Source organism: Bufo gargarizans, chromosome 4 (assembly GCF_014858855.1).
Source record: "Bufo gargarizans isolate SCDJY-AF-19 chromosome 4, ASM1485885v1, whole genome shotgun sequence".
NCBI lineage: Eukaryota > Metazoa > Chordata > Amphibia > Anura > Bufonidae > Bufo > Bufo gargarizans.
The window spans coordinates 241,193,513-241,215,586 of NC_058083.1; the positions used below are offsets into that span (position 1 = coordinate 241,193,513).

Sequence of the window (22,074 nt, forward strand, 5' to 3'; positions counted from 1 at the left end):
AGTTACATTAAAAGGGGTAGTTCACGGTGGTAATCATATCTACGTGATCTCTGCCATTGGATTCCATGACCATCGCTGCCTTGGCTCTGAATGTCTCCTTGTTCCAACATTCAATTCGACATTGGGCATGTGAACATAGAAGACAATGCAACATTTGACACTGGGACACTTGACCCAGTCACATGCAACATGCACATGACTGCTGGTTTAACATGGGGGTTTTCCAGAGGTGGCAGGGCAACTATAGAGCCGGAACCCAGCAGCGGGGATAAGTATGAGTACCACTTTGGATCCTGCCATGCTGTGGGGTCTATAGAAAATGTTTAGAAGAGTGAACAACCCCTTGAATGCATATGCCTTCATGGTTGGTAATTTACTGCAATCAATCAAGGAACACTATACATAAAAAATATATTAAATATATATATAAAATTCACAATAACTAAAAAAAAAAATCTGTAATTCTTATCCTCTTATCCTCATATCCTTTAATACTATTGAGTCTCAAATTATAATCAAAACATAAATATATAAAGCACTTTTGCTACAATATCATATCTGGATGTAAAACAATTGGCTGCAGAAGGAGCCGTATGCCTCTTCTCTGTCTGAAATAGAAAATAAAGAACAATAATCCCCATCCTCTGCCAGCTGAAAATGGAAAAGTTTAGCAGGATATTAACCCCAGTTACAAGACCTTTTGCACAATGAACATGCAAAAAAAATCTTGCTAACTGATATTACCATTATTATACTTTTCTAGTTTTAGTGCTCTTTTAATATTATAGTTCAGAAGATGGTACATCCCATTTTCAACATTTCTCGACCGATTAGATATTCATATACTCAAGATCATATTTATTTGAAGCTCCTGAAAAGATGATCTTGAAATATATAGGTTTTAATAACTTATGGTATATATACTCCAATAAGTTCTGATGTTCTGTAAAATAAAAAAAAATCTGTGTTTATTAAACTCACGAGAGACTCAATTATATTTCCATTTTTATGTTTTGTTCTGTTGCTTTAACCTGCCTTTCTCATACTCAAGATGGATGCAGAAACCAGAGAAATTTACCTTGTCCTGTGATATAACACAAAAAAATTCAAATTATGTATTTTCATGTGCTGATGAAATATTGCATTTGTGTGTACCTGGCATTTGGATTTAGCTCCAAACTAGAAATTAATCTACAAATATTTACCTGATAATATGGAATGAGTTGGTCAATAGAGATGCTACAGAATCATAAGGGAACACTATTGAACCAACCTATTATATGATTGCAGATGCCGTCTTTGAAAGACCTGCTTGCTACAGCACTGGTACTGTAAATATCCTAGAAACCAGTTGCTCCCATAGCTAATTATAGGAAAACAGTGTTCTAGAGGACTATGTAGTTCAAATTCTGTCCCAAGATAAATAACACATTGAGGATTGCAGCTTTAAGTGGTGGAGTCTACAAAGCTCTATTTATTAGTCATACATGTTTCTATTGTGTAAATTTAGGGTTGTATTGAATTAGGATAAAATACATACAATGTGATTAATCATTTATAGCAACCAGAAAGATGCTGCAGAATAGGTTGGGTCATTTTCTTTTACTGTCTTTAAAATAATACATTTCTATAGATTCAATGTTTTCTTTTAACACTAGCTACTTGATCACAAATAAGTTTCCTCACAACACTGTGTTGCTTTTCCTAAATAATGGATGAAAGATGATAAAACATCAGATATAACTGATGACAAAAGTCTTCATTTGTCTATTGTACCATTGAGTTCCATGTAATTTACAGATGAAAAAAGGATTTCTCCTTTTTAACTATAACAATAATTTTTCAGCAAAAATGAACCGAACAAATTAATGACAATGTATGTCTTTTATTGTATTAGTTCTACACCATTACAACATATATGAAAAAAGCCAAATAAATTCTCATATCCAACCACCCCAAGAGGGGAAATGAGGCAGTAAGAGAAAAAAGATGACATAACTATTGTTTCATGTGACTTTTCAGAATAAGCTGCCATATGTGTGTACATGAAGATTGAAGAATAACTCTCTATATGATTTATATCTGCCATTTTTAGCATTTTTCTCTTCTGCATCTCTAATTGTCAGTTTTCCCTAAACTGGGGGTTGAATCTAGTTTGTATGATGTCTCACATGCACATCTCATGGAGAAAACATGAAATTCTGCTCCCTATCTCTCTGTAGCACACCCTTACAAGCAGCATAACTAATCAGCTTAAAGCTGAATCCAGCAGTGGAGTGACCTGAAACAGTAAAACACTTACCAGCCAGCAGTACCATCTCTATGTATCTCTGCCTCTCTCCAGCACCCTCATTTTTCTTTTCCTCCTCCCCCTCCCATCACTATAGACTTGTGAGCCACTAATTAACTGGATGAATTTGAGAAGATTGAGAGTTAGTGAAGTAGAGTGGGACAGAAGAAAATTTTGATAAGAGGAGAAAGAAGCATTTTTCTCTGGTGAAATATATTACAAAGTTTTGTATCTTTATTTGTACCATTGATTTATTAAAATCCATAGTTGGTCATTCAGAGCAAAGACTATTATTAGACTTGTCCTCAAATCTGAAAACCTATTTTTTCAATTCAAGTTATTTTATGTTTGTCAGTTTACCATAAGAGATATGTATTTTGTAATTTAATCTGTTTATAATATCCACTTGCTACCCCCCTATGTAAAAAATTAAAAATGCATACAATAAAGAGTTGCATGGGGCTGTCACATTTATTTCTGAAAAGGTGTAAATGCAGCCAAAAAATCAACACAGTTTCAAAAAGCATAATTTACTTATATTTGTCTATATTTTTCAATTATTTTTGTTTTAGAAATGGCATGTTCTTTAATGCAATATATGTAATATAAATGCTATATATTTCAAGGGTGATCCAGGTATACCAGGAGACCAAGGTCCCAGAGGCAAAACAGGTACACCAGGAGAAAAAGGAGATATTGGACCTGCTGGACCACATGGAGCACCTGGAGACAGAGGTTACCCTGGTCAGCCAGGAAAAGATGGCCAACCTGGACCTCCTGGACCACCACTAATATTGGTTAGTGATATAATTTCATTTATCAGTTTTCATTTTGACAAATTAGGGGGGGAAATCTAATTAGTTCACACAAATCACATACTGGTGATTTAAAAAAAATAACACAGCAGTTAACCCTTTCCCGATCGCCCAACGTAAATTTGAGACAACGGGCAGGCATTTAAAAATGGCACAGACTCGTGTTTTATTTTCAGTATTAAAACACAAGAAAACTAAACATATGTGGTATCACCATAATCATACTGTCCGGGAGAATAAAAATAACAGGTCAGTTTTACCGCATAGGAAATTATGTAAAAAAAATAAAAAAAATAAAAATAAAACTATGTTGTTGTTTTTTTATTCCACCCCATTTGGAATTTATTTTGCCCCTTCTCACCAAATTTTATGCAACCATAAATGCTGCAATTAGAAAGTGCATCTTGTCCTGCTAAAAACAAGCCATCATATGGCTATGTGAATGAAAAAAATAAAAAAAAGGTATGGCTTTGGTAGGGCTGGAAGTAAAAAATAAATACATTTAAAATGGAAAATCACCCGGTCATTAAGAGGTTAAAATACAAGTTCTAATAATCTTTTTTCACCAGTCTTTTCAGTACCCAATACATCTTCATGCTCCATATTTTCAAACATAGTAGGGTAAAGTTACTAATACTAAATGCAAACTTTGACTAGTCTAAAAATGTGCCTGATGATTGATAATAAATAGTGTTGATCGAGCACCAATGTGCTTGGGTGCTCTATAGAGCACACGAGCATAATGGAAGTCAATGGACATTCATTGCATGGGCAACAGCTCTGGTAGACATTCCTGCAGTCAGCATGCCAACTGCACGCTCCCTCAAACGTTGCAACATCTGTGGCATTGTGCTGTGTGATCAAACTGCACATTTCAGAGTATGCTTTTATTGTGGGGAGTCTAAGGCACACCTGTGCAATATTCATGCTGTCTAATCAGCACCTTGATATGGCACACCTGTGAGGTGGGATGGATTATCTCGGCAAAGGAGATTTAGACAGATTTGTGAACAATGTTTGAGAGTAATGGGTCTTTTGTGTATGTAAAAATGTTTCAGATCTTTGAGTTCAGCTCTTGCAAAATGGGAGCAAAACCAAAAGTGTTGCATGTATCTTTTTGTTCAGTGTGTGTATATATTTATATATATATATATATATATATATATATATATATATATATATATATATACAGTCCGGTCCATAAATATTGAACATCAACACAATTGTAACATTTTTGTATCTATACACCACCACAATAGATTTGAAATGAAACAAACAAGATGTGCTTTAACTGCAGACTGTCAGCTTTAATTTGAGGGTATTTACATCCAAATCAGGTGAACGATGTAGGAATTACAACAGTTTGCATATGTGCCTCCCACTTGTTAAAAAAACAAAAGTAATGGGACAATTGGCTTCTCAGCTGTTCCATGGACAGGTGTGTGTTATTCCCTTATTATCCCAATTGCAATGAGCAGATAAAAGGTGCCGAGTTCATTTCAAGTGTGCTATTTGCATTTGGAATCTGTTGCTGTTAACTCTCAAGATGAGATCCAAAGAGCTGTCACTATCAGTGGAGCAAGCCATCATTAGGCTGAAAAAACAAAACAAACCCATTAAAGAGATAGCAAAAACATTAGGCGTGGCCAAAACAACTGTTTGGAACATTCTTAAAAAGAAGGAACGCAGCAACACCAAAACACCCGGAAGACCACGGAAAACAACTGTGGTGGATGACCGAAGAATTATTTCCCTGGTGAAGAAAAAACTGACATCACTGGGAGCTGTCTGCTCTCTCCCTGGATTCTTTAAGAAAAACTTTAACCCCTTCAGCAGCACAGACTCAGGGCTGAAGGTGTTACTTAGTAGCTTCAGGCAGTGAGAAGACATATGCTGGGCACAGTAGCTGACAGACTGGAGGAGTTCTGCAGAGCATTGCACAAGAACAGGTAGGGGGAAGATCCTGTGTGCATCAGCAATGTCATTGTACAGCTGGGACTTGTAGTCCTACGCATACAATATGCCGCTGAGTATCCCAGCAGTCAGACATGTCACTCAGGGCAGCTCTTGTATTCACTCCCTTTGCAGAACAGGGGGAGGGGCAGAGATTGTCGTTATTGCAGTTAAACAAAGGGACAGAAGAGAACCAGGGAAATGAGGAAATAGATATTTTTATTTTTGCCTAAAACTTGCTTAGCTTACTTATATATTACTGCCCATCAGATTTATAGTGCCATATTTTTTTTTCATAACTCAGACATCCCCTTTAAAAACCTAATAAATGTAGGACAAGGCTTCTGCACCAGAATTCTGCCTGAATTATTATACAAATGTTCAATAGCAAATCTACTCCATTGTTGCAAATTATTAATTAATGACCTAGACAAGGGATTATTTTCACAGCAAAATTACAGATTGTTGTTGTATGGATCAGTAACACAACACTCATAGTAATCTATAGGCTCATATTGTGTTTCTGCATACCTCCAATTTGCCTCCTGTATACCTCCAATTTACCTCCTGTATACCTCCAATTTACCTCCTATATACCTCCAATTTGAACTTTGAGTATTTGTGTTCTTACAAGATGCTAACCAATAGGTTTATTGACAATAGTAGATCAAATTGTAAATTTAGTATTATGTATCAGATATCAGAGTAATAACATGTTAGGGCTTGTTCACATCACTGTTATGTATTCCATTATGGATTTCCGTTATAACATGGTTATAAAGAAAAATAACGGAATCCATAAGACGGAAATCAAAACAGAAACCTTTGGAGGCATTCCGCTTTGATCCGTCATAATAGAAGTATATGGGCAAGCATAACGGATCCGTCTGGTTTCCGTTATGATGGACGGAAAACAAAATTCTGTCGACAGTTTATGTCGACATAAACCATGCGTTTTTATGTAGTATATCATTGTGCTTTTCAAAAAGGAAGATTTGCATAGTAGCTACAGTAGATGTTACCTTTTACAAATTTTCTAGTATTATGTTGCTATGGCAATATGTTATGTTGCTATGTCTTGTATTGATATAATGTGTATATACAGTAAGTATAGGTGAGTGACTGAATTAATCCAAGCATTGTACTTATTGAACATTGCATTATGTTCTGTGCATTGATCTTTTTTTAACTATAGAAAAAAAGACAGCAGCATTTGTAAGGATCAGTGTGTTCTTACTAAACTTCAACTAAATAAAAAATTATAATAAATCCTTTCGAATAAGACTGGTTAGCATTAAACCAAGCACAATTCTGCTGCAGCATTCTTCACCACCTATGACCATACCCTTAATGACATTACCGTTGTGATATTAGCTTTGCACATTTAATTGAGAAGGGACCTAGTCTAGATATTGTATGTACAAACATTTACTGCTGACATCTGCCGCTACTGGAGATATCAGAAATATCTGATAGTTAGATGGATAGGTGTACATTTATGTATTTAAGATGTAAATTCAATCACACAGAAATTTGCCTCATTCTATTCAAAATGATGTGACTTTGCTACTTACTAACGAAATACAAATAATCCCTTTTTATAAAATAAATTAAAAATCATTAATCTTTTTTGTATAAATAATCGACTGATGATTCTGATACCATTAATCATGTCCAATGAAATATATAGTAGAAATGTCATAATTAGAGATGAGCGAATTTCTCCAAAATTTTGATTCAGGCGGTTAGCCGAATTTTCCGAAAAATTTGCTTTGATCTGAATATATTTGCAGCAAATCGCGATAAAAAACGTCTATTTCCTGGCTGCAGAGAATCTTTATAGTGGTGTAGAACACTGTGCCTTGCAGTAACACGCTAAGGCTACTTTCACACTTGCGTTCGGGATACCGCTTGTGAGTTCCGTTTGAAGGCTCTCACAAGCGGCCCCGAACGGATCAGTACAGCCCCAATGCATTGAGTGAATGTGGATCTGCTCAGAATGCATCAGTATGGCTCCGTTTCGCCTCCGTTCCGCTCAGCAGGCGGACACCCGAACGCTGCTTACAGCGTTTTTGTGTCCGCCTGGCCGTGCGGAGCCAACCGGATCCGTCCAGACTTACAATGTAAGTCAATGGGGACGGATCCGTTTGACGTTGACACAATATGGTGCAATTTCAAATGGATCCGTCCCCCATTGACTTTAAATGTAAAGTCTGGACGGATCCGTCTGACTAACAATTAGACTTAGAATTTTTTATGAAAGATAATGCAGACGGATCCGATCTGAACGGATACCATTGTTTGCATTATAGGAGCGGATCCGTCTGTGCAGACACCAGATGGATCCGCTCCGAACGCAAGTGTGAAAGTAGCCTTAAGGAGTCTGATGTGGTAGTGAAACAATACTGTGAGTCAGTATGACATGCAGATGACAGACGTCTGTAACAACTGCAGTTGACAGCCTCCCAGCGTGCAGCACATCCTGCTATGTACCTCAGTTGAACTGCACAAAGGCTCCTCCTCTCCGCTGCAGGCTCCGAACCCACTTTCCTGCACTGTCGCAGGTGGCGACAGCTTCAGTTGCACCTTGTAGGAGCTGCAAGCGTCCTGTTTCTTTAAGGGTTCATGCATGCCAGATTCCGCCTACTCTCCAATCCCGGCCAGACACCACCTTTATAAGGGTGCTTCCCCCTTCCTGTGATGCCTGAGCAATATTGTAGTTTTCTTCAGCAAAGGTTCCAGCTCGTAGTTCCTGTTGTTATCCTGCTTCCGACCTTAGCTTGTATCCTGACCTCGTCTCTGCCTGATCCTCCTGTACCTCGCTGTCCTGAAGTGTATGATTCGGATTGTCGACCGCGCCTCTGTCTGCTCTTCAGCTTGTTACACTTGCTGCACCTGAGCTATTTAGCCCTACTGTTATAACAACTCCAGCCTGCTTAATCACTAACTCAGCTCTGCTTCATCTCCTGCTGCGCTTCTTCCATCCAGCGACAGCTCGCTCCACTTGCCTGTATCCCCAGTGCTTGCACTGGGGCGTTCTGGTCTGCTCGGCCAGCTGCCACTTAAATGGGACCACTCTTGCGGTGGCGACCTGGTGTCTCACCTGCAGCTATGACCAGCTTCCGCATCTTGGAGCGGGATAAAGGGTGAAGACCAGGGGAACACTTAGATTCCGCTCCCAAGTTTGGCCCAAAGCCAAACCGGTAAGTGGCACAGTGGGTCCACACCCATTGGAGCGTTACAGTGTCACACTTAGAATCACTGCACACTTCACTTATTAGGGCAGTCATGGGGTCAAAACTGAACAAATAACTAAGTCAATTAAAAATAATAAGTATTAACTCAGCCTTACAGGTCAATGTTAGCATCAAGAAGTGCACTCCTTTTACACCGTCGTCAGCTGATTCCACATAGATGTCTACAGAACCTGTTCTATGAAACGCTTATATAAGTAGAGCCCCCCGACAGAGTGGAGAGGGTGTCAGCAGTAAGTTTGTGTTAACATCACTGATTAATTTGCCCTTCCTCTGATCTGTCAGAAAAATAATCCACAAAAAACGGATCCTGTCTGTTGAGCATCTGCCTTTACTCGGTCAGCATTTGGTCAGTAATCCATCAGTATTGCTAATGCCGAAAAAAAAAACTGGAGTGGATCTAAAACAGAGATGACATGTGAATGGAATATTTTCTGTGTTTTGTAACAACTTCTGCTTTTTACTACTAAATCATAAGCCAATTCTGATGGGACCATACAGGCCATACAGCTGCTATACAGACAGGATCCGTTGTGCGTCTCATATTTCCTTCCTTCTGACAGATCAGAAGAAAGGTCAAATAAATGATGATGTCAGCCAGACAGAAAGGCAAAATAGTGGCCCAGTCATGAAGTGGGGAGGGTGGGAACAGAATGAGAAGTCCACAGAATGGACCTATGACATAGTGGTGAGGTGTAAGCAGCATAAGGAGACCACAGAGTGGCCCAATGACAGGGTCTGGAGGTGGAAGCAGTATGAGGAGGCCACCGAGTGGCACAATGACAGAGTCTGTAGGTCGCAGCAGTATGAGGAGGCCAGCGAGTCGCAAGGTGACATAGTGTGGACAGGGCAGCAGCAAGAGGAGACCACAGAGTGGCAAGGTGACATAATGTTCAGATGGCAGCAGCAGGATCCCACAGAGTGGCAATGTGACATAGTGTGGAGATTGCAGTAGCAGCAGCATCAGGAGGATACCATAGAGCGCCAAGGTGACATAGTGTGGAGATGGCAGGGGCATACCACAGAGTGGCAAGGTGACAGAGTGGCAAGGTGATGCTGCATATATTGATGCAGGGCCGTAGTGCCACGCTTCACCTTCTGCCCACAGATGCGACATATGGCCACGTTCACCTCTTCTGGCGCTTTGAAAAAAACTGCCACGCTGCCAAGTAGGTGATTTTCCCCCCAACAGTCCTCACTGACTGATTGCTACCGCCGCTGCCTCCGTGAACATCTGCACCCCTACTTCCCGGGCAGCTAGGCTGCTGCGAAGCAGGTTGTCTACCCCAGGCAAGTTTGGCTCCCGACATCCCACTGCTGCCACCCTGCTGACTGCCAGACATGCTATCACCTTTCTGGCTTTGCTGTCGCCTTACAGACAAACTGCCACCCTCTTCTCCTGATAATGATGAAGCCCCTTCTGCACCAGGCTCCCAAGTGAGATCGGTTTCATCATCATCGATTAGTGTCTGCACATCACTTATGTCCTCCTCAACGGCCTCTGGGTCAGGAGCCTTACCACTCGCAGCACAAACTCCTGTACCACTCTCCTCATCACTACTTGCCCAACTAGCGGAGGAAGTGGCGGATGTCTCTTCCATATCTTGGCTGGGCATTAGCTGCTGACTGTCCCCTAGTAGCTGTTCCTCGCTGAAAGGTGGAGCTGTAGTACTACTTCTCGCGGTGAGGGAACAGAAAAGGCCAGAGGCAGGTTGAGGACAGGTGAGGGCACAGGGTCTGCTCCCCAGCCATGTCAACTAAGGGTTGTGTCTGACGAACCCACTGACTGTTGGCTGGGGGTTTCTGAAGTGACTTCGGATGACGTGGATGACAGAGTTAACCAATCAAGAACCGCTGGGTTACTGGTCAAGACACGACCGGTAGATGACACCAGGAGCTCAGGCCTCTCGCTGTGACTACTGCTGTCACGACCCCTTACTCTGCTGCGACCTCTGCTTGCTCCAGAAACATTCAGGCCTCTGCCACTCCTCTGTGCATGGCCTGGCACTTCTCTGCCTGACATACTTGTAACTGAACTAAACAAATTAAACGGAAATTAAAACACCCCTAAAAGCAACGAATATTTATATATTTTATTTATTTTTTATACTAAAATAGGCCACTAAATTATTTCTGCGCAAATACCAGCAAACGTGAACTGAGTATATATTTCTCGTATTGTACTGAAATAGGCTACTAAACGATTTCAGAGTAAACAACAGAAAAAGTGAACTGCGTATTTTTTTCTCTTTTTCTCTAAAAATATGGCAATAAATGTTTTTAGTGCAAATAACACCAAATGTGAACTGCGTTTATTTTTCTCGTACTGTAGTGAAATATGACAATAAATGCTTTTAGCACAAATAAAACTAAAAAAAGCAGGTAACAAGTAGGGCACACCAGACACTTAATGCCACACAAAGAGTTAATTTGCACGTTATTTATTAGATGTAATACATATGATGAATTAATATTAATAATTAAAATACATTAAAATACACAAAAATCTAAAAACTTGAAGATAATTTAAAAAATTAAAACAAATAAAGTCCTTAAATATATCCAGTGATGAATAAATGAAACGTTGTAAATATAGTAGTCTTTTTTGAGAGTTATTATAAACTCGCTATTTGTGACCGGAATCAGTCAGTACGAATCCCTAAGAGGATTAAATCCTTGGATAGTAGTAACGGTACCGCTAACTTTTTTTCACAAGTTTTTTACTGCCTATTTGCAAAATGGCCCGAATTGGTGTACTCACTATTTCAGTTGGTATCAGGCTTCTTAACCTCACTCGTGGCGTCCCACGTGCAGTGAGGATACTGTAGGCAGAAGTAAATGCGGTTTAACTTGTTGCGGTAAAATGTTAAAGTTGTTTCGGGATCCTCGGTGGTCAGATGTTAGCTGCGCTGTTTTCAAGGTGCGCTGTTTATGAGATGGTCTGGTCACTCTAATCTTCGGTGCAGTGACAGTCCAGATTTGCAGAGTTATACCAGATTACCAATCTCAACAGCAAGTATCCAGCTTTCCTGAGTGTCAGCATAAAAGAACACCGATCCCTTTCTTCAAGCGCTTTTTATCCTCGGGTGCCGTATTTGTTTCTCATGGGATTAGTTTACCATACGCGTTTCAGAGCTTATTCCAGCTCCTTCTTCAGTGGTTGAGTTTCCCATGGGAATGAACTATCTTTATATACCTGAACAGGTGTGGTTTAGAAACAATTAATTACGGCTTGTGTATCGGAAGTGACGTATACTCCTTGTTAACCTTCATAATGACTCAATCTGTTTTTTATTTTTTATTTATGTTAAAAACATTTATTTATTTCGTTAAGAATGAATTAAATATATACCGTTTCATATGTTAACCTTACATAGTGATAAAACTGGAACTTTAGTTACAAATATATTGAGGATATAGATCGTAACTGTGTTTCATTCTATCTCTGAGTGTTGGCTTATTAACTGTTTCAGGGTTATATGTTGGTTGAACACTCAGGGCTAGAAACACATATGTATGATTCTATTGCTTCTCTGCCTCTATTATATAAACGGACGGCAGAGGCTAAGAGTACATACAATAATATGATATACTATTATTATATAGACAGACACTTTTAACTATTTGTACATTATTCCATATTAATCGTGCAAATTTAGAATAATTATAAAAATATATATATAAAATATAAAGATATATATGTATATATATCGGCTATTGCGAACAGTCATATATAAAATTAATCATATAACAATAAGACTATAAAATTTCACCATATAGTGATAGGAAATATGGGCAATAAAATTTCTTCATATAGTAGTGATAATAGAGATGTCTCCATATAGCAATGTAATTCGGAGTGGAGTGACAGGGACTTAGATGGGAATGGGGAGGGGAGACTTCCCACCAGGGGAGAGCCCGGACAACCATAATGGTTCACGAGCTCTTCCCGGTGAGAGGCCTCCCCACACCAAAAATCATAAAAACCCGTAGATTTCTATCTCTGCATTTAAACCAGCCGGTAGTAAGGTATTGAAGTCAAATATATATCTTGACTCGATCCTTGACATTTTCTTAATATGGTTACCACCCCTCCAATCAGTTTCCACTTTTTCAAGGGCGGAAAAAGTCAATCCTTTCGGATTTTGATTATGTGAGACTTTAAAGTGGTTTGACAGAGTATGTTTCTCGTAGCCTTTCTTTATATTGGAAATATGTTCGGCTATTCGGACTTTAAGTTGTCTTTTGGTCCTACCTACATACTGTTTTTTACAGGGACATTGTATAATGTAAGTAACACTATTAGAGTTACATGTGAGGAAGTCTTTGATTGTGTGTTCAAAAGTGTTGGTTGTGGATTTTATTTTAAGGGTTTTTTTCGGAAATGTGGTATGTTTACAGCCCATACACTTGCCGCACCGAAAAAAACCAGTAGTGTTTGTCCATTTTTGTATGGATGTGTCTATTTTATTCTTGTTATTTTTCGGAATGGTGGGTGCTACCATTAACGCTAAATTTGGTGCTTTAGTGAAACAAATTTGTGGAAATGACGGAATCAAATGTCCTATTATTTTGTCTTTGTGTATAAAGTGCCAGTGCTTGTTAATTATGTGTCTCACTTTTTTATAGTGAGTGTTAAAAGGTAAAATGATTCTCATATTATTTTCTTCCTGTTCCTTTTTTGTTTTTGTCTCAAAAAAAGTCTTACGATCCATTTGTCTTACTGTATCTATGGCCGTTTCTAAAATTTCTATCGGGTATTGCTTGTCTAAAAATTGATTTTTCAATGGAATAGCTTCTTTTTCGAAATCTGCTAATTTTGAGCAATTTCTCCTAATCCTTCTAAATTGTCCCGTAGGTATATTTAGGAGCCACTGGGGTAAGTGGCAACTATTGTATAGGATGTAGCTATTTTTGGACGTTGGTTTACGATATGTATTACAGACTAATCTTTTCCCTTCCACTTTAATTTCTAGATCTAAGAACTCAACCATAGTTTGGCTGGTTTTACCCGCAAACCGTAAGTTACAGTCATTTTTATTAATCTCTTCCAGAAACTTGTCTAATGATTCTTGATTTCCTTTCCATATAAATAGGACATCATCGATGTACCTCTTCCATAGCACCAGGTTTGACCCCAGCTTGGGATCAATGGTCTTACTTTCCCAATTAGCCATAAACAAATTGGCATAGCTGGGGGCAAACCTGGTGCCCATTGCAGTACCACAGATCTGTAGATATATATCTGAATTGAACCAAAAATAGTTATGGTCTAAAATATATTGTGTTGCCAATTGTAAATATTGAATTTGTTCTATGGGTAACTGGTTAAATTCCTGTAATTGTTCTCCCATAGCATCTATACCTTGTTTGTGGTTTATTACTGTGTACAAAGATTGTACATCTAATGTCCCTATAGTCCATTCAGGATTGTACTGCAATTTTTCTATCATTTGTATTATGGATGTTGTGTCTTTTATATACGACTTAATTGTTTTAACTGCTGGCTGTAACAGTTTATCTATGTAGTGAGAAAGGTTTGCTGTAAGTGAGCCTATACCGGAAATTATTGGCCGTCCTGGTGGATTGATAGGGTCCTTATGTAATTTCGGAATACAGTAAAAGACTGGCAGTCTACATTGGTTGTTAGTAATGTAATGGAATTCTTGTTGGGATAAGATTCCCAATTTTTGGCCTTCTTCACATAAATTTATCAATTTTTTCTGGAACTCTATGGTGGGATCAGTACGTAAGCGTTTGTACGTAATTGTGTCTGATAGTTGTCTAACACACTCCTGGTTATACTTATCTACATCCCACACTACTATCGCTCCACCTTTATCTGCTGGGCGTATTATTATTTTATGATCTTTTTGCAATTGTTTAATAGCTTGCATTTCTGCTTTTGATAAATTATTGTTTCTATTACTATTTACATTTATTTTTCTAATATCAAATTCCACTGCTTGTCTAAATGCAATCATTTCTTGACTGGTTTCTTGACGTGGGTATTTTACCGATTTGCTTTTTACGTCTGTATGTACGTATTTTCTTCCTTCTATTGGATTTAGTCCATTTACTATGGGGTTTTTAATAAAATATTTCTTTAAACATAATTTCCTAATGTATTTTTCAATACCTATCAGCGTATCAAATTTGTTCAGTTGATTTGAAGGCGCAAATTTAAGACCTTTATTTAGTAAATGGATTTGTGCAGGGGTGAGTGTCGATGTGCTCAAATTTACAATAGCATCTGACTCTTTTAATTGTAATTGTGTTTGTGATTTCTTCTGTTTGTGTCCTCTACGTAATTTCCTTTTTCGTGTCTTAGTGATTTGTGTTGTTGTCTCTGTGTATTCTGGGGTTCCTCGTATCGTGCTCTTGTTTGTGGGGCTTTGTAATGTTGATGAGTCTTGTGATAATATTGATTTTGGTTCTGGTTCAAGTCCCTGTGTCTCAGATTGTATCGATGCACTGGGGACTCTCCTCGTGTTGGGTATAACTGAGGTGAGTATGGCGGTGGTGACCGCCTTGGTGTTTTCTGTCGTGATCTCACTTTGTGATGGGGGGGAGTCTGATCTAAAAAATGATTCTCTGTAAAAACTTCATATCTATTGGTGGTTGGTATATTAAATTCCGCCTGATCAATATTATGGGTAGTCTCTGGTTCTATAGTTGATTTTGTATATTGACTCCCATTCTTTTTTTGTGTTGGTTTATTTTGGTCCTTTCCTGCATTCCGAATTTTCTTACTTTTTTTGGAGATTATCTCATATTCAACTTTATCGATATTTTTGCAAACTCTTTCTTGCCATAATTTATATTCATCGTTTTTAGGCAAGTTTATCATGGTAATTTTCAATTCTTCTATCTGGATTGTTAATTGTTCCAAAATCTGAGACCTTCTTTTTATGACCATTTCCATTAATGCAATGGACTGTGTCTGTAAGAAATTCTTCCATTCTGTATCAAAATCGATACTATATAAGTCATATGCTGGGATTTTGGTCAATAGCAATCCAGTTGGTATTGTCCCTTGTACAATATATTGCCTAAGGGCTCTAATTTCCCAGCGTTGTTTTAACTGTTTTTGTAATAGAGTTTCCAATTCTTTAAAGATATTTGCTACTGATTTCTCATTAAGCAAATTGATTGAACCTTCCTCATTATCAAAGGAGAAAGTTTCTGCTTTCAAACGCTTGTTCTCCATGTGGCTCCAAATGTCCATTCTTGGAGACAGAGGGGAGCTCACTCTCAGTGGGTGGAACGTAGGGTTAAAATTTGAAATCTTAGAGAGGGCTCACCCGCTGCTCCAGAATGGTATGGGTGCACCTGCAGGAGGATTCACCCAATCCTCTAAGTAATTAAAAAAAGCAGGTAACAAGTAGGGCACACCAGACACTTAATGCCACACAAAGAGTTAATTTGCACGTTATTTATTAGATGTAATACATATGATGAATTAATATTAATAATTAAAATACATTAAAATACACAAAAATCTAAAAACTTGAAGATAATTTAAAAAATTAAAACAAATAAAGTCCTTAAATATATCCAGTGATGAATAAATGAAACGTTGTAAATATAGTAGTCTTTTTTGAGAGTTATTATAAACTCGCTATTTGTGACCGGAATCAGTCAGTACGAATCCCTAAGAGGATTAAATCCTTGGATAGTAGTAACGGTACCGCTAACTTTTTTTCACAAGTTTTTTACTGCCTATTTGCAAAATGGCCCGAATTGGTGTACTCACTATTTCAGTTGGTATCAGGCTTCTTAACCTCACTCGTGGCGTCCCACGTGCAGTGAGGATACTGTAGGCAGAAGTAAATGCGGTTTAACTTGTTGCGGTAAAATGTTAAAGTTGTTTCGGGATCCTCGGTGGTCAGATGTTAGCTGCGCTGTTTTCAAGGTGCGCTGTTTATGAGATGGTCTGGTCACTCTAATCTTCGGTGCAGTGACAGTCCAGATTTGCAGAGTTATACCAGATTACCAATCTCAACAGCAAGTATCCAGCTTTCCTGAGTGTCAGCATAAAAGAACACCGATCCCTTTCTTCAAGCGCTTTTTATCCTCGGGTGCCGTATTTGTTTCTCATGGGATTAGTTTACCATACGCGTTTCAGAGCTTATTCCAGCTCCTTCTTCAGTGGTTGAGTTTCCCATGGGAATGAACTATCTTTATATACCTGAACAGGTGTGGTTTAGAAACAATTAATTACGGCTTGTGTATCGGAAGTGACGTATACTCCTTGTTAACCTTCATAATGACTCAATCTGTTTTTTATTTTTTATTTATGTTAAAAACATTTATTTATTTCGTTAAGAATGAATTAAATATATACCGTTTCATATGTTAACCTTACATAGTGATAAAACTGGAACTTTAGTTACAAATATATTGAGGATATAGATCGTAACTGTGTTTCATTCTATCTCTGAGTGTTGGCTTATTAACTGTTTCAGGGTTATATGTTGGTTGAACACTCAGGGCTAGAAACACATATGTATGATTCTATTGCTTCTCTGCCTCTATTATATAAACGGACGGCAGAGGCTAAGAGTACATACAATAATATGATATACTATTATTATATAGACAGACACTTTTAACTATTTGTACATTATTCCATATTAATCGTGCAAATTTAGAATAATTATAAAAATATATATATAAAATATAAAGATATATATGTATATATATCGGCTATTGCGAACAGTCATATATAAAATTAATCATATAACAATAAGACTATAAAATTTCACCATATAGTGATAGGAAATATGGGCAATAAAATTTCTTCATATAGTAGTGATAATAGAGATGTCTCCATATAGCAATGTAATTCGGAGTGGAGTGACAGGGACTTAGTCTTAGTCTTAGACTAAGTCCCTGTCACTCCACTCCGAATTACATTGCTATATGGAGACATCTCTATTATCACTACTATATGAAGAAATTTTATTGCCCATATTTCCTATCACTATATGGTGAAATTTTATAGTCTTATTGTTATATGATTAATTTTATATATGACTGTTCGCAATAGCCGATATATATACATATATATCTTTATATTTTATATATATATTTTTATAATTATTCTAAATTTGCACGATTAATATGGAATAATGTACAAATAGTTAAAAGTGTCTGTCTATATAATAATAGTATATCATATTATTGTATGTACTCTTAGCCTCTGCCGTCCGTTTATATAATAGAGGCAGAGAAGCAATAGAATCATACATATGTGTTTCTAGCCCTGAGTGTTCAACCAACATATAACCCTGAAACAGTTAATAAGCCAACACTCAGAGATAGAATGAAACACAGTTACGATCTATATCCTCAATATATTTGTAACTAAAGTTCCAGTTTTATCACTATGTAAGGTTAACATATGAAACGGTATATATTTAATTCATTCTTAACGAAATAAATAAATGTTTTTAACATAAATAAAAAATAAAAAACAGATTGAGTCATTATGAAGGTTAACAAGGAGTATACGTCACTTCCGATACACAAGCCGTAATTAATTGTTTCTAAACCACACCTGTTCAGGTATATAAAGATAGTTCATTCCCATGGGAAACTCAACCACTGAAGAAGGAGCTGGAATAAGCTCTGAAACGCGTATGGTAAACTAATCCCATGAGAAACAAATACGGCACCCGAGGATAAAAAGCGCTTGAAGAAAGGGATCGGTGTTCTTTTATGCTGACACTCAGGAAAGCTGGATACTTGCTGTTGAGATTGGTAATCTGGTATAACTCTGCAAATCTGGACTGTCACTGCACCGAAGATTAGAGTGACCAGACCATCTCATAAACAGCGCACCTTGAAAACAGCGCAGCTAACATCTGACCACCGAGGATCCCGAAACAACTTTAACATTTTACCGCAACAAGTTAAACCGCATTTACTTCTGCCTACAGTATCCTCACTGCACGTGGGACGCCACGAGTGAGGTTAAGAAGCCTGATACCAACTGAAATAGTGAGTACACCAATTCGGGCCATTTTGCAAATAGGCAGTAAAAAACTTGTGAAAAAAAGTTAGCGGTACCGTTACTACTATCCAAGGATTTAATCCTCTTAGGGATTCGTACTGACTGATTCCGGTCACAAATAGCGAGTTTATAATAACTCTCAAAAAAGACTACTATATTTACAACGTTTCATTTATTCATCACTGGATATATTTAAGGACTTTATTTGTTTTAATTTTTTAAATTATCTTCAAGTTTTTAGATTTTTGTGTATTTTAATGTATTTTAATTATTAATATTAATTCATCATATGTATTACATCTAATAAATAACGTGCAAATTAACTCTTTGTGTGGCATTAAGTGTCTGGTGTGCCCTACTTGTTACCTGCTTTTTTTAATTACTTAGAGGATTGGGTGAATCCTCCTGCAGGTGCACCCATACCATTCTGGAGCAGCGGGTGAGCCCTCTCTAAGATTTCAAATTTTAACCCTACGTTCCACCCACTGAGAGTGAGCTCCCCTCTGTCTCCAAGAATGGACATTTGGAGCCACATGGAGAACAAGCGTTTGAAAGCAGAAACTTTCTCCTTTGATAATGAGGAAGGTTCAATCAATTTGCTTAATGAGAAATCAGTAGCAAATATCTTTAAAGAATTGGAAACTCTATTACAAAAACAGTTAAAACAACGCTGGGAAATTAGAGCCCTTAGGCAATATATTGTACAAGGGACAATACCAACTGGATTGCTATTGACCAAAATCCCAGCATATGACTTATATAGTATCGATTTTGATACAGAATGGAAGAATTTCTTACAGACACAGTCCATTGCATTAATGGAAATGGTCATAAAAAGAAGGTCTCAGATTTTGGAACAATTAACAATCCAGATAGAAGAATTGAAAATTACCATGATAAACTTGCCTAAAAACGATGAATATAAATTATGGCAAGAAAGAGTTTGCAAAAATATCGATAAAGTTGAATATGAGATAATCTCCAAAAAAAGTAAGAAAATTCGGAATGCAGGAAAGGACCAAAATAAACCAACACAAAAAAAGAATGGGAGTCAATATACAAAATCAACTATAGAACCAGAGACTACCCATAATATTGATCAGGCGGAATTTAATATACCAACCTCCAATAGATATGAAGTTTTTACAGAGAATCATTTTTTAGATCAGACTCCCCCCCATCACAAAGTGAGATCACGACAGAAAACACCAAGGCGGTCACCACCGCCATACTCACCTCAGTTATACCCAACACGAGGAGAGTCCCCAGTGCATCGATACAATCTGAGACACAGGGACTTGAACCAGAACCAAAATCAATATTATCACAAGACTCATCAACATTACAAAGCCCCACAAACAAGAGCACGATACGAGGAACCCCAGAATACACAGAGACAACAACACAAATCACTAAGACACGAAAAAGGAAATTACGTAGAGGACACAAACAGAAGAAATCACAAACACAATTACAATTAAAAGAGTCAGATGCTATTGTAAATTTGAGCACATCGACACTCACCCCTGCACAAATCCATTTACTAAATAAAGGTCTTAAATTTGCGCCTTCAAATCAACTGAACAAATTTGATACGCTGATAGGTATTGAAAAATACATTAGGAAATTATGTTTAAAGAAATATTTTATTAAAAACCCCATAGTAAATGGACTAAATCCAATAGAAGGAAGAAAATACGTACATACAGACGTAAAAAGCAAATCGGTAAAATACCCACGTCAAGAAACCAGTCAAGAAATGATTGCATTTAGACAAGCAGTGGAATTTGATATTAGAAAAATAAATGTAAATAGTAATAGAAACAATAATTTATCAAAAGCAGAAATGCAAGCTATTAAACAATTGCAAAAAGATCATAAAATAATAATACGCCCAGCAGATAAAGGTGGAGCGATAGTAGTGTGGGATGTAGATAAGTATAACCAGGAGTGTGTTAGACAACTATCAGACACAATTACGTACAAACGCTTACGTACTGATCCCACCATAGAGTTCCAGAAAAAATTGATAAATTTATGTGAAGAAGGCCAAAAATTGGGAATCTTATCCCAACAAGAATTCCATTACATTACTAACAACCAATGTAGACTGCCAGTCTTTTACTGTATTCCGAAATTACATAAGGACCCTATCAATCCACCAGGACGGCCAATAATTTCCGGTATAGGCTCACTTACAGCAAACCTTTCTCACTACATAGATAAACTGTTACAGCCAGCAGTTAAAACAATTAAGTCGTATATAAAAGACACAACATCCATAATACAAATGATAGAAAAATTGCAGTACAATCCTGAATGGACTATAGGGACATTAGATGTACAATCTTTGTACACAGTAATAAACCACAAACAAGGTATAGATGCTATGGGAGAACAATTACAGGAATTTAACCAGTTACCCATAGAACAAATTCAATATTTACAATTGGCAACACAATATATTTTAGACCATAACTATTTTTGGTTCAATTCAGATATATATCTACAGATCTGTGGTACTGCAATGGGCACCAGGTTTGCCCCCAGCTATGCCAATTTGTTTATGGCTAATTGGGAAAGTAAGACCATTGATCCCAAGCTGGGGTCAAACCTGGTGCTATGGAAGAGGTACATCGATGATGTCCTATTTATATGGAAAGGAAATCAAGAATCATTAGACAAGTTTCTGGAAGAGATTAATAAAAATGACTGTAACTTACGGTTTGCGGGTAAAACCAGCCAAACTATGGTTGAGTTCTTAGATCTAGAAATTAAAGTGGAAGGGAAAAGATTAGTCTGTAATACATATCGTAAACCAACGTCCAAAAATAGCTACATCCTATACAATAGTTGCCACTTACCCCAGTGGCTCCTAAATATACCTACGGGACAATTTAGAAGGATTAGGAGAAATTGCTCAAAATTAGCAGATTTCGAAAAAGAAGCTATTCCATTGAAAAATCAATTTTTAGACAAGCAATACCCGATAGAAATTTTAGAAACGGCCATAGATACAGTAAGACAAATGGATCGTAAGACTTTTTTTGAGACAAAAACAAAAAAGGAACAGGAAGAAAATAATATGAGAATCATTTTACCTTTTAACACTCACTATAAAAAAGTGAGACACATAATTAACAAGCACTGGCACTTTATACACAAAGACAAAATAATAGGACATTTGATTCCGTCATTTCCACAAATTTGTTTCACTAAAGCACCAAATTTAGCGTTAATGGTAGCACCCACCATTCCGAAAAATAACAAGAATAAAATAGACACATCCATACAAAAATGGACAAACACTACTGGTTTTTTTCGGTGCGGCAAGTGTATGGGCTGTAAACATACCACATTTCCGAAAAAAACCCTTAAAATAAAATCCACAACCAACACTTTTGAACACACAATCAAAGACTTCCTCACATGTAACTCTAATAGTGTTACTTACATTATACAATGTCCCTGTAAAAAACAGTATGTAGGTAGGACCAAAAGACAACTTAAAGTCCGAATAGCCGAACATATTTCCAATATAAAGAAAGGCTACGAGAAACATACTCTGTCAAACCACTTTAAAGTCTCACATAATCAAAATCCGAAAGGATTGACTTTTTCCGCCCTTGAAAAAGTGGAAACTGATTGGAGGGGTGGTAACCATATTAAGAAAATGTCAAGGATCGAGTCAAGATATATATTTGACTTCAATACCTTACTACCGGCTGGTTTAAATGCAGAGAT

At 37.3% G+C, this 22,074-nt stretch overlaps 1 protein-coding gene across 1 annotated transcript in view; it reads left to right on the plus strand.

Annotated features, from left to right (window-relative positions):
* COL19A1 (collagen type XIX alpha 1 chain) overlaps positions 1-3,147 on the plus strand; it is a 280,859-nt gene extending 277,712 nt beyond the window's left edge. The window contains exon 24 of the mRNA XM_044291116.1: positions 2,917-3,147. Coding sequence (XP_044147051.1) covers positions 2,917-3,147 — 231 coding nt within the window. The remainder of the gene's footprint in view (positions 1-2,916) is intronic.
* The last annotated feature ends 18,927 nt before the right edge of the window (positions 3,148-22,074 follow it).